Genomic DNA, 19,920 nt, shown 5'->3' with positions numbered 1-19,920 from the left:
GTAGCTTTAAAAAAAAAAAGTACATTTTGTCACTTTAAGATTAAAATACATTGAGACTTTACCGAATTGTCTCATTTAGTATGTTAATGTTGTTTTTGGCCCATAATGAACTTTGAAGGCATTTCATCATGAAAGGCGCTATATCGGAAGTAAAGACAGATGGATGGACTTGAACAGCAGAATTGATCTGGGTGTTGGTTTAGGGAAATGGACTCTTATCACATGGTCAGACTGTAGAAGAGAATTAGAATGACTGTTCAGTACAGTATTACACATTTTCAATTTCCATTTACAAGTTTATTATCGTTACAAAGGTTTTTTTTTTTTTTTTCACAAAGACTCTCACAGATCTGTACACATAACCTGTTAAAAATAGCATTATTCTTTCTCCTTTTCCTGACATTTTAAACTGGTAGTTTTCTATTAAAAGAAGCTTCTCACAGTGGCAACAAATTACTCCAAGGGAAGCCGATGTTTAGTTGATGCATTTAAAAGAACTCCAGGATCGCTCCCAATTTCAACCCAACTTCCTTTTAAATCAATTCCAACACAAATGCTGTTAAAACAAGCAGCAACAAAGGACTGCAAGTGAAGCCGCTGTCTGTCAATGATTAAACGGTTTCAAGTGAACACGTTGAATCACGCGTATAACGTCTCTAAAACATCAATTCCAATTCCTTCCATGGACTTGTAACTGAAAAACAGTTATGAATCCAACCTTGGTCTTCATGCATCTATAACATAGCTTATCAATGTGACTGAGGACTGGGGGAGAGACAGCAGCCAAGCAGCACGCAGAACCGTTCCACCTCCCCTCTCGCACTGGCATACTCTACCCAAATCAGAACCTATCCAGGTCAGGACCCAGTGTCACGCAGGTCGGGTATGCAATTTCACACTGCTTTTGATAAAGCAGGGTTGACCTGACTGACAAACGCAGGTGCACAATGCCCCAGAAGCAGCTGTTACCGACGCTTTCATTCAAGCTACTCAAGCTTTCTTCATCCCTGCTGCAATATGGCTAATGGTGTGCCTCAAATCAACAAAAACACATCTAAACAGAATAAACTGAAATGTCCCTTGCAGAAGCAAAAGCCTTCACCCAGGCGTGGCTGTTTATTACAGCGTCGCCTCACAAAAACGGCAGTCCTGCATTTTGTCTCTCTCAACGAGGGTCAAAGCGTGTCAACCCACATCCTGAAGTGGGTCGCTGGGACCCAGGCTAACCCAGGTACGTGGTTCCGCACTATGCAGGACTGCTACCCGGGTAGCCAGGACCCAGGTCCAGGGAGGAGTGCCAGTGTGAAAGGGGCTTAAGGCTTTCACAAAGCAGGTACCAGTCTACTCAATCCAATTCACTTCCATTAAAACATTTAAATAATGAATTTATTTTTAAATCACATCAAACTGCCGACTGGATAATAACATGCACTGATGTAATTTGATACTTTCTAAAATCACTATGCTACCATTCTAGAGTTTCAAGTTAAGTTTTTTAGAGAATGTAAAATGACATTTATAGCACATTCCCAGCGTCCCAGTCCAGTGAGACGTGTTCCTGTAACCACAGCAGTGAGATTTCACACCGGCTGTGAAGCTCAACAGAGAAAAAGGAGCCGCTTTATCATCACAGTGGGGAGGAAGAAACACCAAGAAATGGATCATTCATAGGCTTCAGTTTCTTATTTTACATTGAGGAGTCACAAAAGCATCTGAAGGGCTGCATTTGCTGAATTAAGTTAACTTTTGTATTTGACAAATTTAGAGTAAGTTACCAAATTAAAGTAACTGGTAGATCGTGCCAGTTAAAAACAATTACAAAAGCAGCCTGTCCAGAAATGAGGACGATGGCACTTAAAGGGTTAAAATAGTTTTGAAGCCGGACTGAAGCCTCCTCGCCCTGCCCTGCGCAGACTGAAGCCTCCTCGCCCTGCCCTGCGCAGACTGAAGCCTCCTCGCCCTGCCCTGCGCAGACTGAAGCCTCCTCGCCCTGACCTACGTGACACACCGTGCCCGATTGAATGGGAGAGACTCACCTTGCTACTGCTACCAGCATTGGGCTCATTCATTTCTCATTTCCAATTCCATTCGGAATCGATATTGACATTCGAGACAGAATTGTTGCAATTGTTCAACTACCTTCGTTTGAAACCGGTATCAGTAAATGTGTTAGAACTGATTAAAGGGGACAGGAATTGATTTAAAAAAAAGAACTTGAATTGAAATACAGGAAGTGACCTGACCCTGCTCACCACTTCATGTGTGCCACTCTGAGCCCAACAGAACATTGGAATGGAATGGACCAGACTTGAAAGGAATGGACCAGAACAGACCAGACTGGAATAGAAAGGAATGGACCAGAACAGACCAGACTGGATCTGACTTGCTACAATACATGGAGGTTGGAATTACATCTTCAAATCCTACTCCAACAGTTTGGAGCAGCTGCTTGTTAAATTATAAAACCCTTCTACGTCCAATATGTTTTTCAAGAGAGATGACTTGCAAAAGAAATATAGAAAAGTGTGTTTTAAGTTTTACTTTATTTTTTAGTCGTACTAAGGACAAAACATCTTTAAAAAAAAAAAATGAAAGAGAAAATAGCACACAATCTCACTGAAGACTTATCAGCAGCTACTTAATTCACAACGTCCATGCTTTAAAAAAATTGATTTATTTTTTTTTTTTCTCATTATTTTTACAGTATTTGAAACCTGAGGTGCTCAAGACATCACTGCACTGCTATTGGTGGTTTGGTTGGATTTGTTCTACCCAGCAACAGCAGAGAGCAGCTCTTGGATTGGTTCAGTGGAATTAATACAAATAAAATAAAATAAAAATGAAAATAATAAAAAGTTGATGTTTTCTACCCGGCAACAGCAGCTCTTCAATTGGGGTGCTTTTTGGGTGGCAGAAACATTAATTCATTTTCTACCCAGCAACAATGACAAAAGAGCATGTCTGATTGGTAAGAGAGAGGAGGAGAGGGGGGAAAAATAAAATTGAAAAAAGTTTTCTACCCGGCAACAGCAGCTACCAAAGTCTCTGATTGGTTAGTGGTGATGCATTCAGCATTATCCAATCAGCAGAGTGGCTGGAGGGGGGGGGGTGGGGTCCCAGGCCCGGCCTCCCTGCGTGGTCTTGGTTGCCATGCCAGTTTGTTTTGTTGTATGGTGGGTCTGAGTGAGAGTTGGGGTTATTTTTTGGGTTTCGATTTTGCTGAATTTCTGGGTGGAGTCACCGGCCTCCCTGAGCCCACCCCCCCTCCTCCATACGAGAAGAGCTTCTTATCAGCGGGCTTGAGAATCTGAGGGGGGGGGGAGAGAAAAACAAAATTCACATTTACAAAAATAAAAAAGCATGTATTACAATCTATAGAAACAGTTCATTTTATTTATTAATGCACACACTACTTATATCACTACACTGTTCAAAATATGCCGGCAACCGACGCAAGAAAGTATGCAGAAAGAGTACACAGAACTGCAAACGCAAGTCAAAAAGGAAGTTAGAAAGGCCAAGAGAGAAATAGAAATGAACATTGCTAAGGGAGCTAAAACCAATTCCAAAATGTTTTTCCAATATTACAACAGCAAGCGAACATTCAAAGAGGAGATTAAATGTTTAAGAGATACAAATGGCAAAATCATAGATGAAGAAAAAAAAATAGCAAATATATTAAATGATTACTTTTCACAAGTTTTTACAAAGGAAGATATTGACAACATGCCCCACATGTCATCCAGTTCCTATCCAGTTTTAAATAACTTTAGCATAACTGAGGCAGAAGTGTTAAAGGGACTAGGAGCTCTTAAAATAAACGAATCCCCTGGGCCGGATGAGATCCTCCCAGTAGTACTCAAAGAAATGAAAGAAGTAATTTACAAACCGCTAACCAAGATCATGCAGCAGTCTCTTGACACAGGGGTGGTACCGACAGACTGGAAAATTGCAAACGTAATACCGATCCACAAAAAGGGAAACAAAACTGAACCTGGTAACTACAGACCAGTAAGCCTGACTTCTATTATATGCAAACTTATGGAAACTATAATAAGAGCCAAAATGGAAAAAATTACCTATATTGTAACAGGGTCCTGGGAGACAGTCAACATGGTTTTAGAAAAGGGAAATCATGTCTAACTAACTTGCTTGATTTTTTTGAGGATGCAACATCGATAATGGATAATTGCAAAGCATATGACATGGTTTATTTAGATTTCCAGAAAGCTTTTGACAAAGTCCCGCATAAAAGATTAATTCTCAAACTGAACGCAGTAAGGATTCAAGGAAACACATGTACATGGATTAGGGAGTGGTTAACATGTAGAAAACAGAAAGTACTGATTAGAGGAAAAACCTCAGAATGGAGTGTGGTAACCAGCGGTGTACCACAGGGATCAGTATTAGGTCCTCTGCTATTCCTAATCTACATTAATGATTCGGATTCTGGTATAGTAAGCAAACTTGTTAAATTTGCAGACGACACAAAAGTAGGAGGAGTGGCAAACACTGTTGTAGCAGCAAAAGTCATTCAAAATGATCTAGACAAGATTCAGAACTGGGCAGACACATGGCAAATGACATTTAATAGAGAAAAGTGTAAGGTACTGCACGCAGGAAATAAAAATGTACATTATAAATATCATATGGGAGATATTGAAATTGGAGAAGGAATCTATGAAAAAGACCTAGGAGTTTTTGTTGACTCAGAAATGTCTTCATCTAGACAATGTGGGGAAGCTATAAAAAAGGCTAACAAGATGCTCAGATACATTGTGAAAAGTATTGAATTTAAATCAAGGGAAGTAATGTTAAAACTGTACAATGCACTAGTAAGACCTCATCTTGAATATTGTGTGCAGTTCTGGTCACCTCGCTATAAAAAAGATATTGCTGCTCTAGAAAGAGTGCAAAGAAGAGCGACCAGAATTATTCCGGGCTTAAAAGGCATGTCATATGCAGACAGGCTAAAAGAATTGAATCTGTTCAGTCTTGAACAAAGAAGACTACGTGGCGACCTAATTCAAGCATTCAAAATTCTAAAAGGTATTGACAGTGTCGACCCAAGGGACTTTTTCAGCCTGAAAAAAGAAACAAGGACCAGGGGTCACAAATGGAGATTAGACAAAGGGGCATTCAGAACAGAAAATAGGAGGCACTTTTTTACACAGAGAATTGAGGGTCTGGAATCAACTCCCCAGTAATGTTGTTGAAGCCGACACCCTGGGATCCTTCAAGAAGCTGCTCGATGAGATTCTGGGATCAATAAGCTACTGACAACCAAATGAGCAAGATGGGCCGAATGGCCTCCTCTCGTTTGTAAACTTTCTTATGTTCTTAAATGATATTTGTGCCGGCTACTTGTATTAAAGTGTCAAAGACTGTTTTCAGAGATTCATTCAGCAAGTTTGTCTCATCGCACTGTAAGAATACATACAAGCTACCCATACACACAACAGAAAACCAAGTTCCCTTTTATTGCCGCATTGTAAAATATATACCCATAGGAGAGTGTTGTTTTGGGAGTTCTTCTGTACGCCTTTAAGTAAAAAAAGCTATGATGGGAAATCAGCTGACCCCTTGCCAGATGATGACACACAAATACTTGCAGAGCTGCTGTACGTTAACCAGCATGGTAACCCCACTTTCTAGCAGCAGTTGAAATGGTGACCAAATGTGTGAGAGTACAGTTGTGTAAAAACGTAGCTGAAAAGGAACAGTTCAAGAAATTCAGAACAGCAAAATACACTTGAAGTGTGTGTGTTTGAGAACATTAAAAATGCCCTGAAAATGAGAACACTTTTAACACTACCTAGAACCGCCACGCGGGTCAGTTTGACCCAGACATTTTAAAACTGCTTTGTTATGAAAACGAAAGGCATACTATCGGATACAACTGAAAAGTTGTATTCATGAACATCACATCTAACACCTGCATCGCAGAAACACTATTTAAATGAAAAATTAAAACATAAAATGCGCATATACAGCACGACTACAAACAGAAATATAATAATACACCTTTCAAAAGAAACAGGGATGTACATATAGTCGTGTACAGGTGTAAACGGGTATATGTACACACAAAACTATAAAACCAAAATCATTGTTTCTAATACTACATTAAAATAAAATACAACACTACTTCCGGTATGCTGGCTGCATTGTACTCTATGGAGGAGCATACGCGTCTGCCAGCTGACTGCGCCTGCATCCAGGAGCTGTGTTGTAAACACAGACGCAGTTCCATTGAACACTATTGTGTAAACTGGTACACACAAACCTGTAAAACCAAAATTTCTTTTTCTAAAAGTAATAGAGATATAAAATACGTTTCATATTAGGCACATAAGTTGTTATCCTACCTGTCATTTCAGTTTGCTGTATGCATCTGAGTGCAGCTTGCCGTATTCCATTCAAAATAACTACTTTCAAGATTAAATATTTCCTTCCGATATATTCCCAGTTGCATTTGTGGAAAATGAAGGACTGCTGTCTCCCAGGTGCATTGAAAAATAAGCAACTAGGCTTTCACAGAGTTGGCATCTTGCCAAATCCACTATCATAGCAATCTCTGGGACGTAGTCAGTCTACAAACAAAGGCTTGGAAAAAAAACAAGCCCTGTGCTAGGAGGAGGGGGCGTGTCTTGTTTGCTGCACTTAAAAATACAATATATCTTGTGTTATAGATAGATTATATATATAAAAACAAATGTATTGTAATGCATGGGTCACACTGACCCACGTGGCCGTTCTAGGTAGAACTGTTTATAAATGCATCATTTTTGCGACTCTGGCTATCAAACGCAGTCAGGATATTTAATTCATATTTAGGAAAAGTCAAAAAACAGACACACACATACGATTTACAACAGAAGAGTAATTAACATTAAGTGTAAAATAGGTCACAATGACCCGCACTGTGGTTCTAGTTTTGATGAAGGTTTGTAATGCAGCAAAAAAAAAAAAAAAAAAAAAAAAAAAAAAAAGGGAAGTGAAAAGGTTACTATAGCAAGCTGAAAAACATTCTCTTTGTGAAGGCCAACGTTAATTTCGCCAGTCAAGTCGTAGAGCGCCTAAATAAAGTTGAGTCTGAACAGATTTATTTTGTCTGTTGCATCTTCTTAGCAGCTGCAACCATCCCAGATAAAATAGATTTCGGTTACATTGGGTACTGTCAGAAATTTAGGGATGATTTCTCTGCGCAGCAGATTCCCTTGTTAGATAACGAGCTGATAATATAACAAAGCAGCAGGCACGGTAATTTAAAGCATTACCACAATAGAAACAGCACGCAGCAGAGTTGTGGACTAAAGCAGGGTGAGCTGTTGCAGGAAAATGAAGTTTATTTTTCAAACTGACCGTTTTAAAGGTGAAAGCAGAACACAAAAATAATTGGGACTGTAACGTGTACTGCTGAGAAAGACAAAATCCCACATCCCATCTCATTAATCTGCTTGCATTTTATTTGCTTATCAAATAAACCCTTTCCTCCCATCGGCTCGTTTCTAACTTTGTCTGTTTCGTCTCCAGTCACGTACAGCAGGGTTCACACACCGTTTCAAAATTCCAGACTTTCTTCCAGATTTCCATTTGTTTTTCCCAGGCTTGTGTTTTAGTTAGCTTCTACTACTTTTTCTATAGTTATTCACACTGGCGGGCTGCCGCAGAGCGTTATAGCTTTCTGATACAGAGCAGAAGTTGCTCCTGGTTTTCTAAAAGTATGTGTCAGAATCTGGAGGTGCAAATCTAGCAAGAGACAATGCAGGTATGCAAGAGAAGAAAAAAAATCTAAGAAATGTCCAATTTGAGAACTACGTTGCATTACTTAGAAAAATAATATATAAAGTTGTACACTGCAAGTATACTTGTCAAAATAGAACATTATAATGATACCAATATTATATTAAAATACAATTTTGGCAGAAGTATACTTGCATTATATTACTTTTTTTGTAAGGGGTGACATTGGATTCTGATCCAAACGTCTTTATACCCTCTGTGACAGAAATACAATGAGTTCTAGTTGTAAATCTCCCTCTCTACCTGCGAGGGTGCTAAATAGCGAAAAGAAAAGTATCTGGACAGGCTGGCCTGACAGTTCGTTTCTGAGGTCGGGAAGTCTGTCAGCCTGCTGGAGAAATTAAAAAAAAAAAAAAAAAAAAACGTAAAAGAATATCGTTTGTTTGTATTGTCTGTTGGTAACTGTCTGTGTTTATTGACCACCAGACAGCTAACACATATCCGGAGCCCTCACCTTGGGCCAGCATAAGCCAGATCATCACTTCACTAATACAGTCACGAAATAACATCGTTGATCACCCACCACGAGCACGACCACAGGCACTCAGGACTGGTGACCGTGTGCCGTATTATTGTGGGCCAGGTATGTCCGATTACTGTTTGGACTGTAACCCTGTTTGTAGTTTGTAACCCTTGTAGTTTTTTTCAGTTTTGCAATTAACATGTATTTTGGCAAATTCAACAACTCGCAATTTCAAACCTGTCGAGCAGCATTTGTTTGTTTGACTGTTCTACTTTATCCAGTCAAAGATCTGCACCGAGACGGCACTGATTCGAGTGGGAAATGATATGTTGTTGACCTCTGACATGGGCTCACCTTCAGTTCTACAGGATCAAAGTGCTGCTTTCGACACCATTGATCAGTCTGTCTAATCGCCTTGAACATTCAGGGGGTTTGTCAGATACCTGCCTTGCTGACATTAAAACACTGGATGTTTAAACTTTTTTTTAATGCTAAACTCAGACAAACAGAACTGATGATAATGAGATCTCAGAAGCAATACAAGAACATTGATTCATCTGATTTTCTACTTGACGGTCTCTGTACAGATTCTAGAGCAGAGATAAAAAAAAAAAACCTAGGCGCCATTTTTGATCCAGACCTCTCCTTTGAATCACACATTAAATGTTACAAAAATTTCCTTTAATAAACTTAGCTAGACAGAGGTATGCTTTCCAAGCAGAATGCAGAGAGGTTGATGCATGCTTTTATATCTTCAAGGATTGATTATTGTAACAGCCTTTTTGCCGGTATTAGTAACAATGTTATATTTCAGCTGCAACTTGTACAGAATGCTGCTGCAAGAGTTTTAACTGGGAGTAAGAAACTAGATCATATCACCCCTGTGCTGGCATCCTTGCATTGGCTCCCTGTTTGATTTAGGATAGATTTTAAGGTGCTATTATTAACCTATAAGGCTCTAAATGGCTTAGCGCCACTCTATTTAAAGGATCTTTTAAAAACCATACGTTCCTAATCATCCACTTCGATCACAGGATGCCAGGCTACTTTGCATACCAAGTATTCAGAAACAAAACTCAGGTGGTACATGCTTCAGCTGCATTGCACTGAAATTATGGAACGACTTGCCTAGTACTATAAAGGAAGTGCCTTCTGCCGATGCTTTTAAATCTTGTTTAAAAACACACTTGTATAGCTTGGCTTACGCAAGTTTTTAAAGTATTTTTTTTAAACAAGAAAGTCATGTTTGTGTGGAGCATCCATCCACTTTGGGGGAAAAAAAAAAAAAAAAAAAAAAGTATGAGGAGCTAGCGAGAGGCTGAACACAGAACTCTTATGCTTTTCCCAGGAGAAAAACAGATACTTTCTGTGGCGTGGTAGTACAGGACTCAGGAAGTAGGAGTCTTTCAGGTCCACTGTGGTGAACCGGTCGCCTGTCCAGACTGTGCGCAAAAGTGGTTGTGTGAACAACATCCTGAACTTTCTGTGCCTCAGGAACAGATCGCACTGTCCGAGGTAGAGAATGGGTCGGAGACCGCCTTTCTGTTTGGACACCAGGAAGTAGAGTAAAAACCGGGGGGGGGGGGGGGGGGGGGTTGTCTACCACTTGGATAGCCCGTCTCAGTAACAGGGTTATCACTTCCTAGGACACCAGCAGGGCGTGGTTAGGGTTTGTGACCATGGTCATGACCACTCCCGGGGGGGGGGGCAGCCTTGTCTGAACTGTAGCCGTTAGCCGAGCATCCAGATGGCTATCATGAATGATCGCCAATGTGCCAGGTGGTTCTGAGAGGAGCCCTGGGTCTGTGGTAGAAAACCCTCAGGGATGCAGAGCCACTGCAGTTTCTGCCTGCACCCTCTGAGCTTGCAAAGGGCGACAATGTCCCCTGTTGGACGGGACACTACTGGCGGGAGGGGGGGCCTTGCTGCGCTGGGGCAACTGGCTGCCCCATAGGGGTCAGGGGCACCACAGGGTCATAGGTCTGCGGACCTGTGGCACTTTCCTTGGTAGCAGGCAAGCAAGCTCCTTGGTGGACTCTGACCTGCTGTGACCTCTTCAATAGCTCGTCCACTGCCGGGCCAAAAGAATGGCCTGGAGTGACAGGGAAGCCTCGTCTCCATCGAGAACCCGTGCCTGGGAGAGCCACAACTGCCTTCGAGCTCTGATCAATGCCACAAGGCCTCTGCCCAGTGCCTGTCCATCAAATGTGGACAGCTGCAAGAAATGATCCATATTTAGGCGCAGCTCCTCCAGGAGCGCGCTAGGAGGGTCTGTGGTTCAGTGACAGCGCCTGCAAAAGCGCAGACTAGTACGCCACAAAAGTGCTAATAATGCTACCCATGCATGTGGCGAGGGCCTATGCCGAATAGGCCTTTTTGAGCATGGTCTCTGTGACCTTGCATTGCTTATACGGCCAGCATTAAATGTGGAGCTTGAACTAAAACTGCGACGGACAGCTCCACCAGGGTGAAGTGGCCAAGACCCAACTTCTCCTCCTCGTGGACCCTATACAACAGGTCAGCAGACGGCAATACCCACAAGGACTGGACCTGGTGCAGAAAGTCCGGGTGGACAGGGTTGGGCGATATATCGTATATACCAGTATTAGATAAAAGATATAGTTGGATTATATAGTGTGTTATTTTTTTGGCCAGTATACAAAAAAAGACACAAGCTGCTAAACAAATAGATAAATACACTCATAAAACCAAAATAGTAGTATGCGAGAAAGTAAAGAGGCGCTGACACTTGAAGGCACTGCGCACAGACGGTGTTTGGGCATGGCGTTTCATTCGCAAGGCGCTCCACTGATGCGCCCCGCGAGGCAATAATATTCGCCCAGAGGCTCACACCTGATGGCGGTGACGAGCAAGCAGGGAGAAACAGGAGAGAGTGGCGAAGTTGTAACTTCCCAACCAAATGAAGGAGATGAGCTGGTACCAAAGGAGGACACAAGCTCAATCTGCAAACTGTTCGAGGGCCGTGCCAGCAGAAGGAGGCAATGCAACAAACCTCTCATAACCTGAAGCAATCCAGTTCTATATGACAAATGCAATGAGAAACGCCAGTCTGACACTGACCAGACCATCAAGACCAGCAAAAGATATGGCTCCTACACTGTGGAGAAAGAAAGCTTCTGAAAATAAACTAGCGACAAGAAATACCAGCTTCCCAGTGGCAAGAACTTTTCGCAAACTGCTCTGCCAGCATTATACATGGAGTGTCGTGGAAGAGTAGCCAGCGAGCTGACCCATGTCTCGTACCACTGATCCGTGGTCAAGCCGAACGACAGAGCCACAGACTGCACACACCGACTGGGACGTGTGCAACAAGCGCTTGCACACGTCCTACTTCCCTGAAGACCACACTGGTGAAGCAACCGCTCTCGGATCAAGAGATGCTCCGTCTTCCTGGGGTCAGAGAAGAGCAGCAAACCTGCATTACCACACACACATAAGAACACAAGAAAGTTTACAAACGAGAGGAAGCCATTCGGCCCATCTTGCTTGTTTGGTTGTTAGTAGCTCATTGATCCCAAAATCTCATCAAGCAGCTTCTTGAAGGATCCCAGCATGTCAGCTTCAACAACATTAAATCAAACACAGCGGATCAAACATCAAAGCTGCAGGACTGAATGCCTGGACTAGACTTCAGTGTTTTGGACACAGGCTTCACCTTACTACTGGTAAAACGGTAGGTAGGTACAGCCTGGACAGCTGGCTGAAATGCTCGTCACTGCACTGGGGTAGGGTCTATTATATTAGTGACAAAAGGCTTTCAGTTTTGTGGGTGAAGTCATTCTGGGGGAATTTACCGTCAATAGAAGGCAGACAAGATTTTTGTTTTGCAGTGGAGTAATTTCCTGTACTTCATCGTGCGTTTTTAGAGATGATAGTTAAAGTTTAACAGAGTCAGGTATCAGGTGCTGCGTTTGTGTATTTGTTAATTTCTTGTTTGTGCAGTACACTCTTGTTTGGTCAGATCCCATGTGTGTTTATTTTTGTGCTGCTCTTGTTACATGCAGCCATACACTCTCTATAAACTTTCATGCTGTTCTGTGGCGCAACACAAAATAAAGATTTGTTCATTTAAGTGCCTCTCTCTTCTGTCATCTGTGACGATCTTTACATCTGCTGCCTGTCCTTTCCAAAGCATGCAAGTACAATCAGCCCTTTGCGGTCCTGCGACGGACCAGGTCCGACATTATAATTTTCCCTTTCCAATCCAACATCAGAAAGACACAGGTGTTTTTCTCCGGAAAGCGCCGAGAAAAACCACTCAATAGCCGAATAAAGCAGAAGGGGGGAAAAAAAGGGTCGTTTCTGAGCGATAGATAGCCCCTGCAACACAGATAACACCAACACAAAAAAAGGAGACAGCTGCGTCCGCACCCAGTGCTCAAAGAACATCACTGACATTTACAGAGGTTTTGGAGATGTTGTAGTAATAAAATGATAACGGATCGCATTATTGAAGAGTTTGGTGATAAAACGAGTGATCAGGAGAGAATTTATCAGTATGAATGACTATGAAGAGGTATGTGAAAAATACAACGAACAAGGGGTGGGGCTTGGCTGGAGATGCAGTACTGATGTCCTTTTACCATGCACTGCCTTTTAAACCTGTTTAACTCTAAAAAACGCTAACACAGCACGTGTGAAAATAAATCGGACCCGACAAGCACTGAATAAATGGACTGCAGTGGGTTCAAAATAAACCTTGCTACAAATACTGTAAAGGTACTGTGATATATATCTTCACCAGAAGGTCTAAAATACAAAGATTTTTAATGCATACTGCCCACCCCTAGTGGACGGGGAGGGAGGAGGGGGAAATTCCAGGGGTCAATCAAATATCAAGCCAGGTCAGCTGTAGCGCTGCAGTACCATGCTTTAACAGGGCTGCGAGTTCCCCAGAAGAGGAAGGGAAAATGAAAATTTCCAACTCAGTTCCTGCTCCATGTCCTCATTAGGCTCCTCTGAAGCTGCAAGAGACAGAGTTGTCCTGGAAAGCCACCTGCGCAAAGCGGAGGCATGAGCAGGGTGTGGAGAGCCTCTCTGCTCCAGAGGAAGACTGCAACCTTTGATCCGGGGCGAGAGTCCGAGGGCTCCTTTATCCGTACGTCTGCCGCCTCTCAGAGTGTGTCAAGAGGGCAGAGCAGAAATCGCAAAAAGTGCAATCCTTCACGCTTGACGCCCAGGTATGGCAAACAAAGTGTATGCTGGTCCCCTGGGAGGATGTTAGTATTGCACGCACTGGTGGAACCCAGAAAACTGGCTCAGTGGTGATGCAGTAGGGAATCTATCTACCTACCCACAGCTATCAGTGCAGGCTCATAGTACAGCTGCAATGACAGACAGGGTACTGTCACAGGACAAGGTGCAATGCACTGGACCTTTAAAACAGACACCGAGCACGGCAGCTGTTACAAGTGGACACAATTAAGGTGTGTTCAATTCCACACACATTTTCAGCCAGTCTTGTATTGCAGGAGCCTTGAATGCTCCAAAGTACCCGTTTCTTCTTGTTATCTTGCCTTGCAGAGCTGAAACGAAGCTCTTTCACTGCACTAATGGAGTACTTTGTCAGACACCACTAGTCTAGCACATGTATCCACTTTCTGCTTGTGTATCAAGCAAATATCCATCAAAAGTAAACCGTATTAAACCTTTCTAAACAGCGGAGAGTCTGAAGATCAAAAGAAAAACCTTTTCCCTCTAAAATATGCCCTACGATTACCTAGTTTACTGATCTCCTACTGTGAAAGTGTCAGTGGTAGCCGCAACTCAGGAAATAGGAGCAGAAAAAAAAAAAAGTATGAATACTGCGTCTGGTTTTGATTTTACACCAAATTGTTTGATGGGTGCGTAACGTGGTGAAGTTCATCAGATAGACCTGTCAACTCGTTTTCTGGGGGGGTTGGGGGTCGGTAAGCATTTCATCTTCGCCGCTCCCGAGTCAGCGCAGGGGTGGTAGCAGTGAGCTGAGCTTGGAAGACAACTGGACATTTCAACTTGGGAGAAAAGCGTACAAATCTATATATATTGGTTACATAACCAAGAATGCTTACTGACCGACAGGACCCCCCCCCCCCCGAAGAGGAGGAGTTGACAGGTCTATCCGATTATGAACGGGGCTCCACCCCCCCCCCCCCGGGGGCCTCCAGTGGTTTCTCACCTGGAATGAACACATGAGGGTCTCGTCGACACTCATCATGGCGCCAGCGTTATCAAATTCCCCACAGTAATTGGGAGCTGAGAACAGAGTGACCAGCTGCCTCTTGGCAAAAAACTCGTACCCATCCTCCACTACCTGAGAGAAAGGGACAGAAAGAGAAGAGAGGGGTGTGAGAGGAGAGACCAGCTGTTTTAGCAAAGAACTCCATCCTTACTACCACAGAGAGCGTGAGTGACCAGCTCCCTCCTGCAGGGTCACACCCCTGTAATTATTCAGTTAGGGTCCTAAGCTCAACCCACTTTTGTTGGCCCCATTTGTTTGAAAATAAATTCTACAGTATGTTTCTGTATTTGTATCTGTGACTACTGCTCGGTTATTTAGAATACATATGTTAACGTGGGTTGTTTAAGTTACTTTCCCATCCTCAATTTGAAGAAAATGGAAATCAAATGAAAAGATGCATTTACAAAAAAAAAAAAAAAAAAAAAGAAAGTTTGAGTCTTAAATTTGATGGAATTAGAAATTGTAATAGCAGCTCAGCGTTAACCCCTCGTTACCTGGTGCGCTCTGCAGATCAGATCCATGTCGTGCTTGTGCAAGAATTTGGCCACGACATCCGCCCCGAACGTGAAGGAGACGCCCCGGTCGTTTTCCCCCCAGCCCAGGACGTCTTTATCGGGGTCGGCCCACAGCAGGTCACACAGGAGCCCCTGATCCGGGACGTCAGTGGGGCGCATTACCCTTCGGACCTGCTCCATGGACTGGAGATCAGGAGAGAGGCCTGGGAGAGGAGAGGGGTAAGAGTGAGGGGTAGTGTAAAGGGACAGACAGTGAAGGGAGGTAGGGTAGTGTAAAGAGACAGTTCTTACCCCCATGGCAGCAGAAGATCTTCTCGTCGACGATGGCTGCAACGGGCAGGCAGTTGAAGCAGTCCGTGAAGGTCTTCCACAGTTTGATGTTGTACCGCCTCTTACCTGCAGAGGGAGACAGACTCAGAATGCAGAGACTGCGGTGGGGGGGGGGGAGGAACGACACATGACAGACGGACAGACGCACACTACTGTACCCCCCTCTCCCCTGTACTCCCACACTCACACTCGTCGTAGAAGCCGTAGATCCGGTTTATCGAGGCGCACTCGTGGTTTCCGCGCAGCAGGAAGAAGTTCTCTGGGTACTTCACCTTGTAGGCCAGCAGGAGGCAGATGGTTTCAAGGGACTGCTTCCCCCGATCCACGTAATCCCCCAGGAACAGGTAGTTACTCTCGGGGGGGAAGCCGCCGTACTCGAACAGACGCAGGAGATCATAGTACTGCCCGTGAACATCCCCTAGCGAGAGAGAGAGAGAGAAGAGTTAATACAGAGAGAAAGGAGGACCCCTGTACTCAGAGACGCAGGAAATCCTAGCACTGCCTGTGAACATCCCCTAGAGAGAGAAGGGTTAATACAGAGAAAGAGAGATGGAGGATCAGTGTACTCAGAGACCCAGGAGATCCTAGCCTGTGAATGAACATCCCCTAGGGACAGGGACACTGAGAAAATGAGCTTCTCACAAGGGCAACAAACTACTTCAATTGACGTCACTGTCTGTTAGTCCATTAAATCAGCTTCAAGTGAAAGCAGTTAAATCACAAGTCTCTCCAAAATATAAATTCCAAAGGAATTGGAACTAAATTTAAAAAAAGGAATTGGGAATCAGGAGCCGACTGGCTCTGGTGGTTTCAGTACGCTGTCTGTTCGCTGGCCGTTTGACTCACCACAGATTTTGAGTGGCGCCTCGAGCTCCAACAGGATTGGTTGGCTAAGGAAGATCTCACGGGATTTCAGACAGAGCCCGCGAATCTCGTTCTCCGTGAGCTGAACATTCTTTCCAGGGCGGGAGCCTTTAACTGAGAGAGAGAGAGAGAGAGAGAGAGAGACTTTACAGTTTATGTCCGCGGACCCTAGTTTCCCCCCAGTGGGTACACACTTTAGATGTGTGAAATCCACTGACTCGTGACTGCATTATTGCTCATTTTTGTAGAATGGTCGAATACATTTGGGTTAATCGTAAATGTACCTCTGCATACGCCATGTTATGGAGACGTGTTTCAAACAATACTTACAAAATTCTACTCAAATGTTTTAAAAGTTTACGCAAAAGGTGGTAAGGGTTCGAAAAAGCTTTTTCAATTACCAAAAAAAAAAAAAAAAAAAAAAAAAAAGCCCCACACACACCACAAAAAAAACTATGCTATAATCAAGATATTTTGACAGGAATAAGCTATTCAGCCCAGCAGAGCTCACAATATAAACCAAACTTTTATTACTACAGGTAATAATAATGGTAGCCAAGTGTTGCTATCTTTCTGGGATTTCAAACTAAATTCAATTCTTACTGGGGGTCACACGCACATATAACACTAAATCAAACCTGCTGTGTAATTTAAACTCGTTTTACACCAGTGAAATCCAAAAAAAACCCCACTTGTTGGTACATAAGACCTTTCTTAATTCGCTGAAGTCGTTCTTTTGAACCTCGAAAGAACATCGCAGTCTCTTGTTTCCGAGGCTAAATGTTTGCTATGATGCACTAAATAACTGCCTCAGGAGAACCAATGTTACAGAATCCTTCTGTGTTCATCCCAAGACATGAATCCTGTCACTGCCTGGGCTCCACAGGCGAGACTGACTTATGCTTCTGTGCGTGTTCCCTGGGCTTTACTGAACACCGGCAATAATGTACTTCAGAGATAAACTCGTCAGGGAGCCGCGAATAAGTGAGGCTCTGCTGTATTTTCCATACTAGCACCAGTTCTGCACTGTGTTTGTATTGATGCTTTTCTATAGTACATTTCCTGACAGTATTATCACTGCCTAACAAAACTGAAAGATCCTTACTGCACAATAGACTGACTTCATAGTATTAAGAGTAACTGGTCTGTGGAGGTATTTCGAGCAGGGCTGCTAACTGCTCAACGCTAATTAATCAAAGGATGGTATCGCTTGGGTTAGGGTTACATGCATACAAATATTTCTAATATATATATATATATATATATATATATATATATATATATATATATATATATATATATATAAATATATATATATATATGTGTCACACTGATATTATATAGACACACACACACGTTAAATATTTAAGTACAGTGAATTTAGCCATTACACAAAAACCAATATCCTGTAAACCCCGAGTGAAACCGAGCGCATCCCCGGAGAGGTCTCTGCACCGAGCACACTGCCGGTATGAGGACCGGGTTTCAAGCCGACGCCATACCATACAATCGGTTGCTATGTACAGCTAGTTACGGTCTGGGAAGGGCATGCACTTCCATTACAGAAGTATTCAGCTCTGGTACGAGGTTTGCTAGCGGCACTGTCCTAGGACTTCGTGTCTATTATCTTCTTCATTTCCACGCCATCTTGTCGTCCGTGTTATAAAAACCGCGGTCGGCCTACTTTATTTCAAACTCTTCGAGAAGTAAAAAAAAAAAAAAAAAAAAAAAAAAAACATCTTTACTCTCGTATGAGAGCAAACCAGTTTACTCGTTCGTTCTTCAAAAAAACAAAAGCAAACCCCCATGGATCAAGTTGGGCGTCTTTGTTTCGGTACCAGTTCCACCCGCGATCTAATAAAATATCCGCAGGAGAGAGAGAGAGAGAGAGAGAGAGAGATGTTCGTCCATCTTGTACAAAACCGATACAAGCCTTACAATTAAAACACAATAACAGCACTAACACTAACAATGTGTTTACACTGGGATCTAGGAACAAATTCATGAAACATTTACAATGACAGATAAAGAGATATATAGAAGGGGAGAGATTACATCTACATATACACACACCTACTATACTGTGTGTGTGTGTGTGTGTGTGTGTGTGTGTGTGTGTAATTATATAATAATAACAAACCGTACAACCCGGTGACATTATTTGTTGTCATAACATGCAATGGGATGTAAAACCAATATACTTTTACAACGGATATTCTCCTGTATTTGCTGACAATCTCTGCCACCAACAGCCAAAACAACTCCAATAGCTGAACAAATGTGGCCGTTAAACACGTAACGTATATGTGTGTATATATATATATGTGCATATATACACAACAGCGTTTTTGTACCAATGTTACAATGTAATATATATATAATATATATATATATATATATATATATAAATATATATATATATATATATATATTTAGAACTTAAAGACGTCGTTTTTTTTTTTTTTTTTTTTTTAAACAATGCACCCAATCTCCAAGAATCAGACTCTAACTCTCACACAGACACCCATCCCATCACACCGGTCCGACTGCATTACACTCACACTCACACTCACACTCACTCACTCACACTCACTGGATATACATGCACCTCCATTTTGTGTCCAGTTAAATACCCCGGTCGCTTTTAACACTTCCTACCTTCCAGCAATCTCTGAATGATCGAGTCGATGTTCAGCTTATCCGGTTCGGCCATCGTGTTTCTGTTCGTGCTTTTAATAATAGTCCCGGGTTTTTAGACTGTATTTGCAGGTAGAATTATCTTGATTTCTCTCTTTCACGATTTATCCTGTCCTTCTTCCTTCCCCCCTTTTCAGCTTATCCGCACAAACAGCACGACTCACTGCGCCTGCGCGGCGGCTCACCCTTTCTTACATACATTTTAACGGTAAGGGGGGAAAGGGGAGGGGCGACTCAGAATCCCCGACGCCGATTGGCCACCTAGCATTCTAACGTTTCGAGTTCGAACCCCAGTTTAGGACTTTCATTGGTCGATCCACCCGGTCCGTTCTGATATTTCCACAGGGGATGTTTTTTTAAACGCCCGCCCATATTCGATGACGTCAAGGATTCGGGTTCAGTATGTTGGAAAGCGCAGTTTCGTCATGATTACGTACACAGTGCTACTTGAAAGTGTCTGATCCCGCATGGGCTGGTCTTTCTTTCCATATATTTTAGACAAAGAACCTTATAAATCCATCATCTAAATCTAAATGTTTGATGAGGATAACCTGAATAACAGACACACACACACACACAAAAATAAGATATATTTTCATTATTTACTTAACAAAACATGTTTATGTAACAGAAACTGAAAAATCCTTGTGTGCAGAAGTGTCACCTTTTGATCTGGTGGCACCTCCTTTAGCAGCGATGAAATCATCCAGACGGTTCTTATCGTTGCTAATCGGTCCCTCACATCTTCCACTAGGAATTTTTGCTCATTCCTCCTTACAGAACTGCAGCAACTGCTTCACACTTGAGGGCTGTCTTCATCAACAGCCACAACATTTCTATTGGTTTGAGGTGTGGACTTTGACTTGGCCAATACAAAACACAACATTTCTTCCTCTTAATCCATTCTTTGGTAGATTTGCTGGAACTTCAACTGACGGACGGACGGTCTGCCGTTCTCCAGAATTTTTTGGTATAACTCTGAGTTCATGGTTCCCTCAATGATG

The 19,920-nt window shown here is 42.6% G+C and overlaps 1 protein-coding gene across 1 annotated transcript; it reads right to left on the bottom strand.

Moving 5' to 3' along the window:
- Nucleotides 1-271: 271 nt before the first annotated feature.
- On the bottom strand, nucleotides 272-19,088 carry LOC121307312 (serine/threonine-protein phosphatase alpha-2 isoform-like). The gene is made up of 7 exons (XM_041239486.1): nucleotides 18,878-19,088; nucleotides 16,202-16,333; nucleotides 15,543-15,773; nucleotides 15,317-15,421; nucleotides 15,005-15,228; nucleotides 14,448-14,582; nucleotides 272-3,307 (listed from the first exon to the last, which is right to left on the bottom strand). Exons 1-7 carry the CDS (start codon nucleotides 18,930-18,932, stop codon nucleotides 3,197-3,199), a joined length of 993 nt encoding a protein of 330 aa, XP_041095420.1. The 5' UTR covers nucleotides 18,933-19,088; the 3' UTR covers nucleotides 272-3,196.
- Nucleotides 19,089-19,920: the final 832 nt, after the last annotated feature.

The sequence above is a fragment of the Polyodon spathula genome, chromosome 55 (assembly GCF_017654505.1).
Source record: "Polyodon spathula isolate WHYD16114869_AA chromosome 55, ASM1765450v1, whole genome shotgun sequence".
NCBI classification, from domain to species: Eukaryota; Metazoa; Chordata; class Actinopteri; order Acipenseriformes; family Polyodontidae; genus Polyodon; species Polyodon spathula.
This window is presented reverse-complemented; position numbering and strand designations above follow the sequence as displayed.

Coding starts and splice junctions, on each gene's coding strand:
- LOC121307312 (XM_041239486.1), bottom strand. CDS start 18,932: ATGGCCGAACCGGATAAGCTGAACATCGACTCGATCATTCAGAGATTG. Junction 15,774..16,201: donor GGCGCCACTCAAAATCTGTG/GTGAGTCAAACG, acceptor CTCTCTCGCTAG/GGGATGTTCACGGGCAGTAC. Junction 14,583..15,004: donor TGATCTGCAGAGCGCACCAG/GTAACGAGGGGT, acceptor CCTTTCTCTCAG/GTAGTGGAGGATGGGTACGA.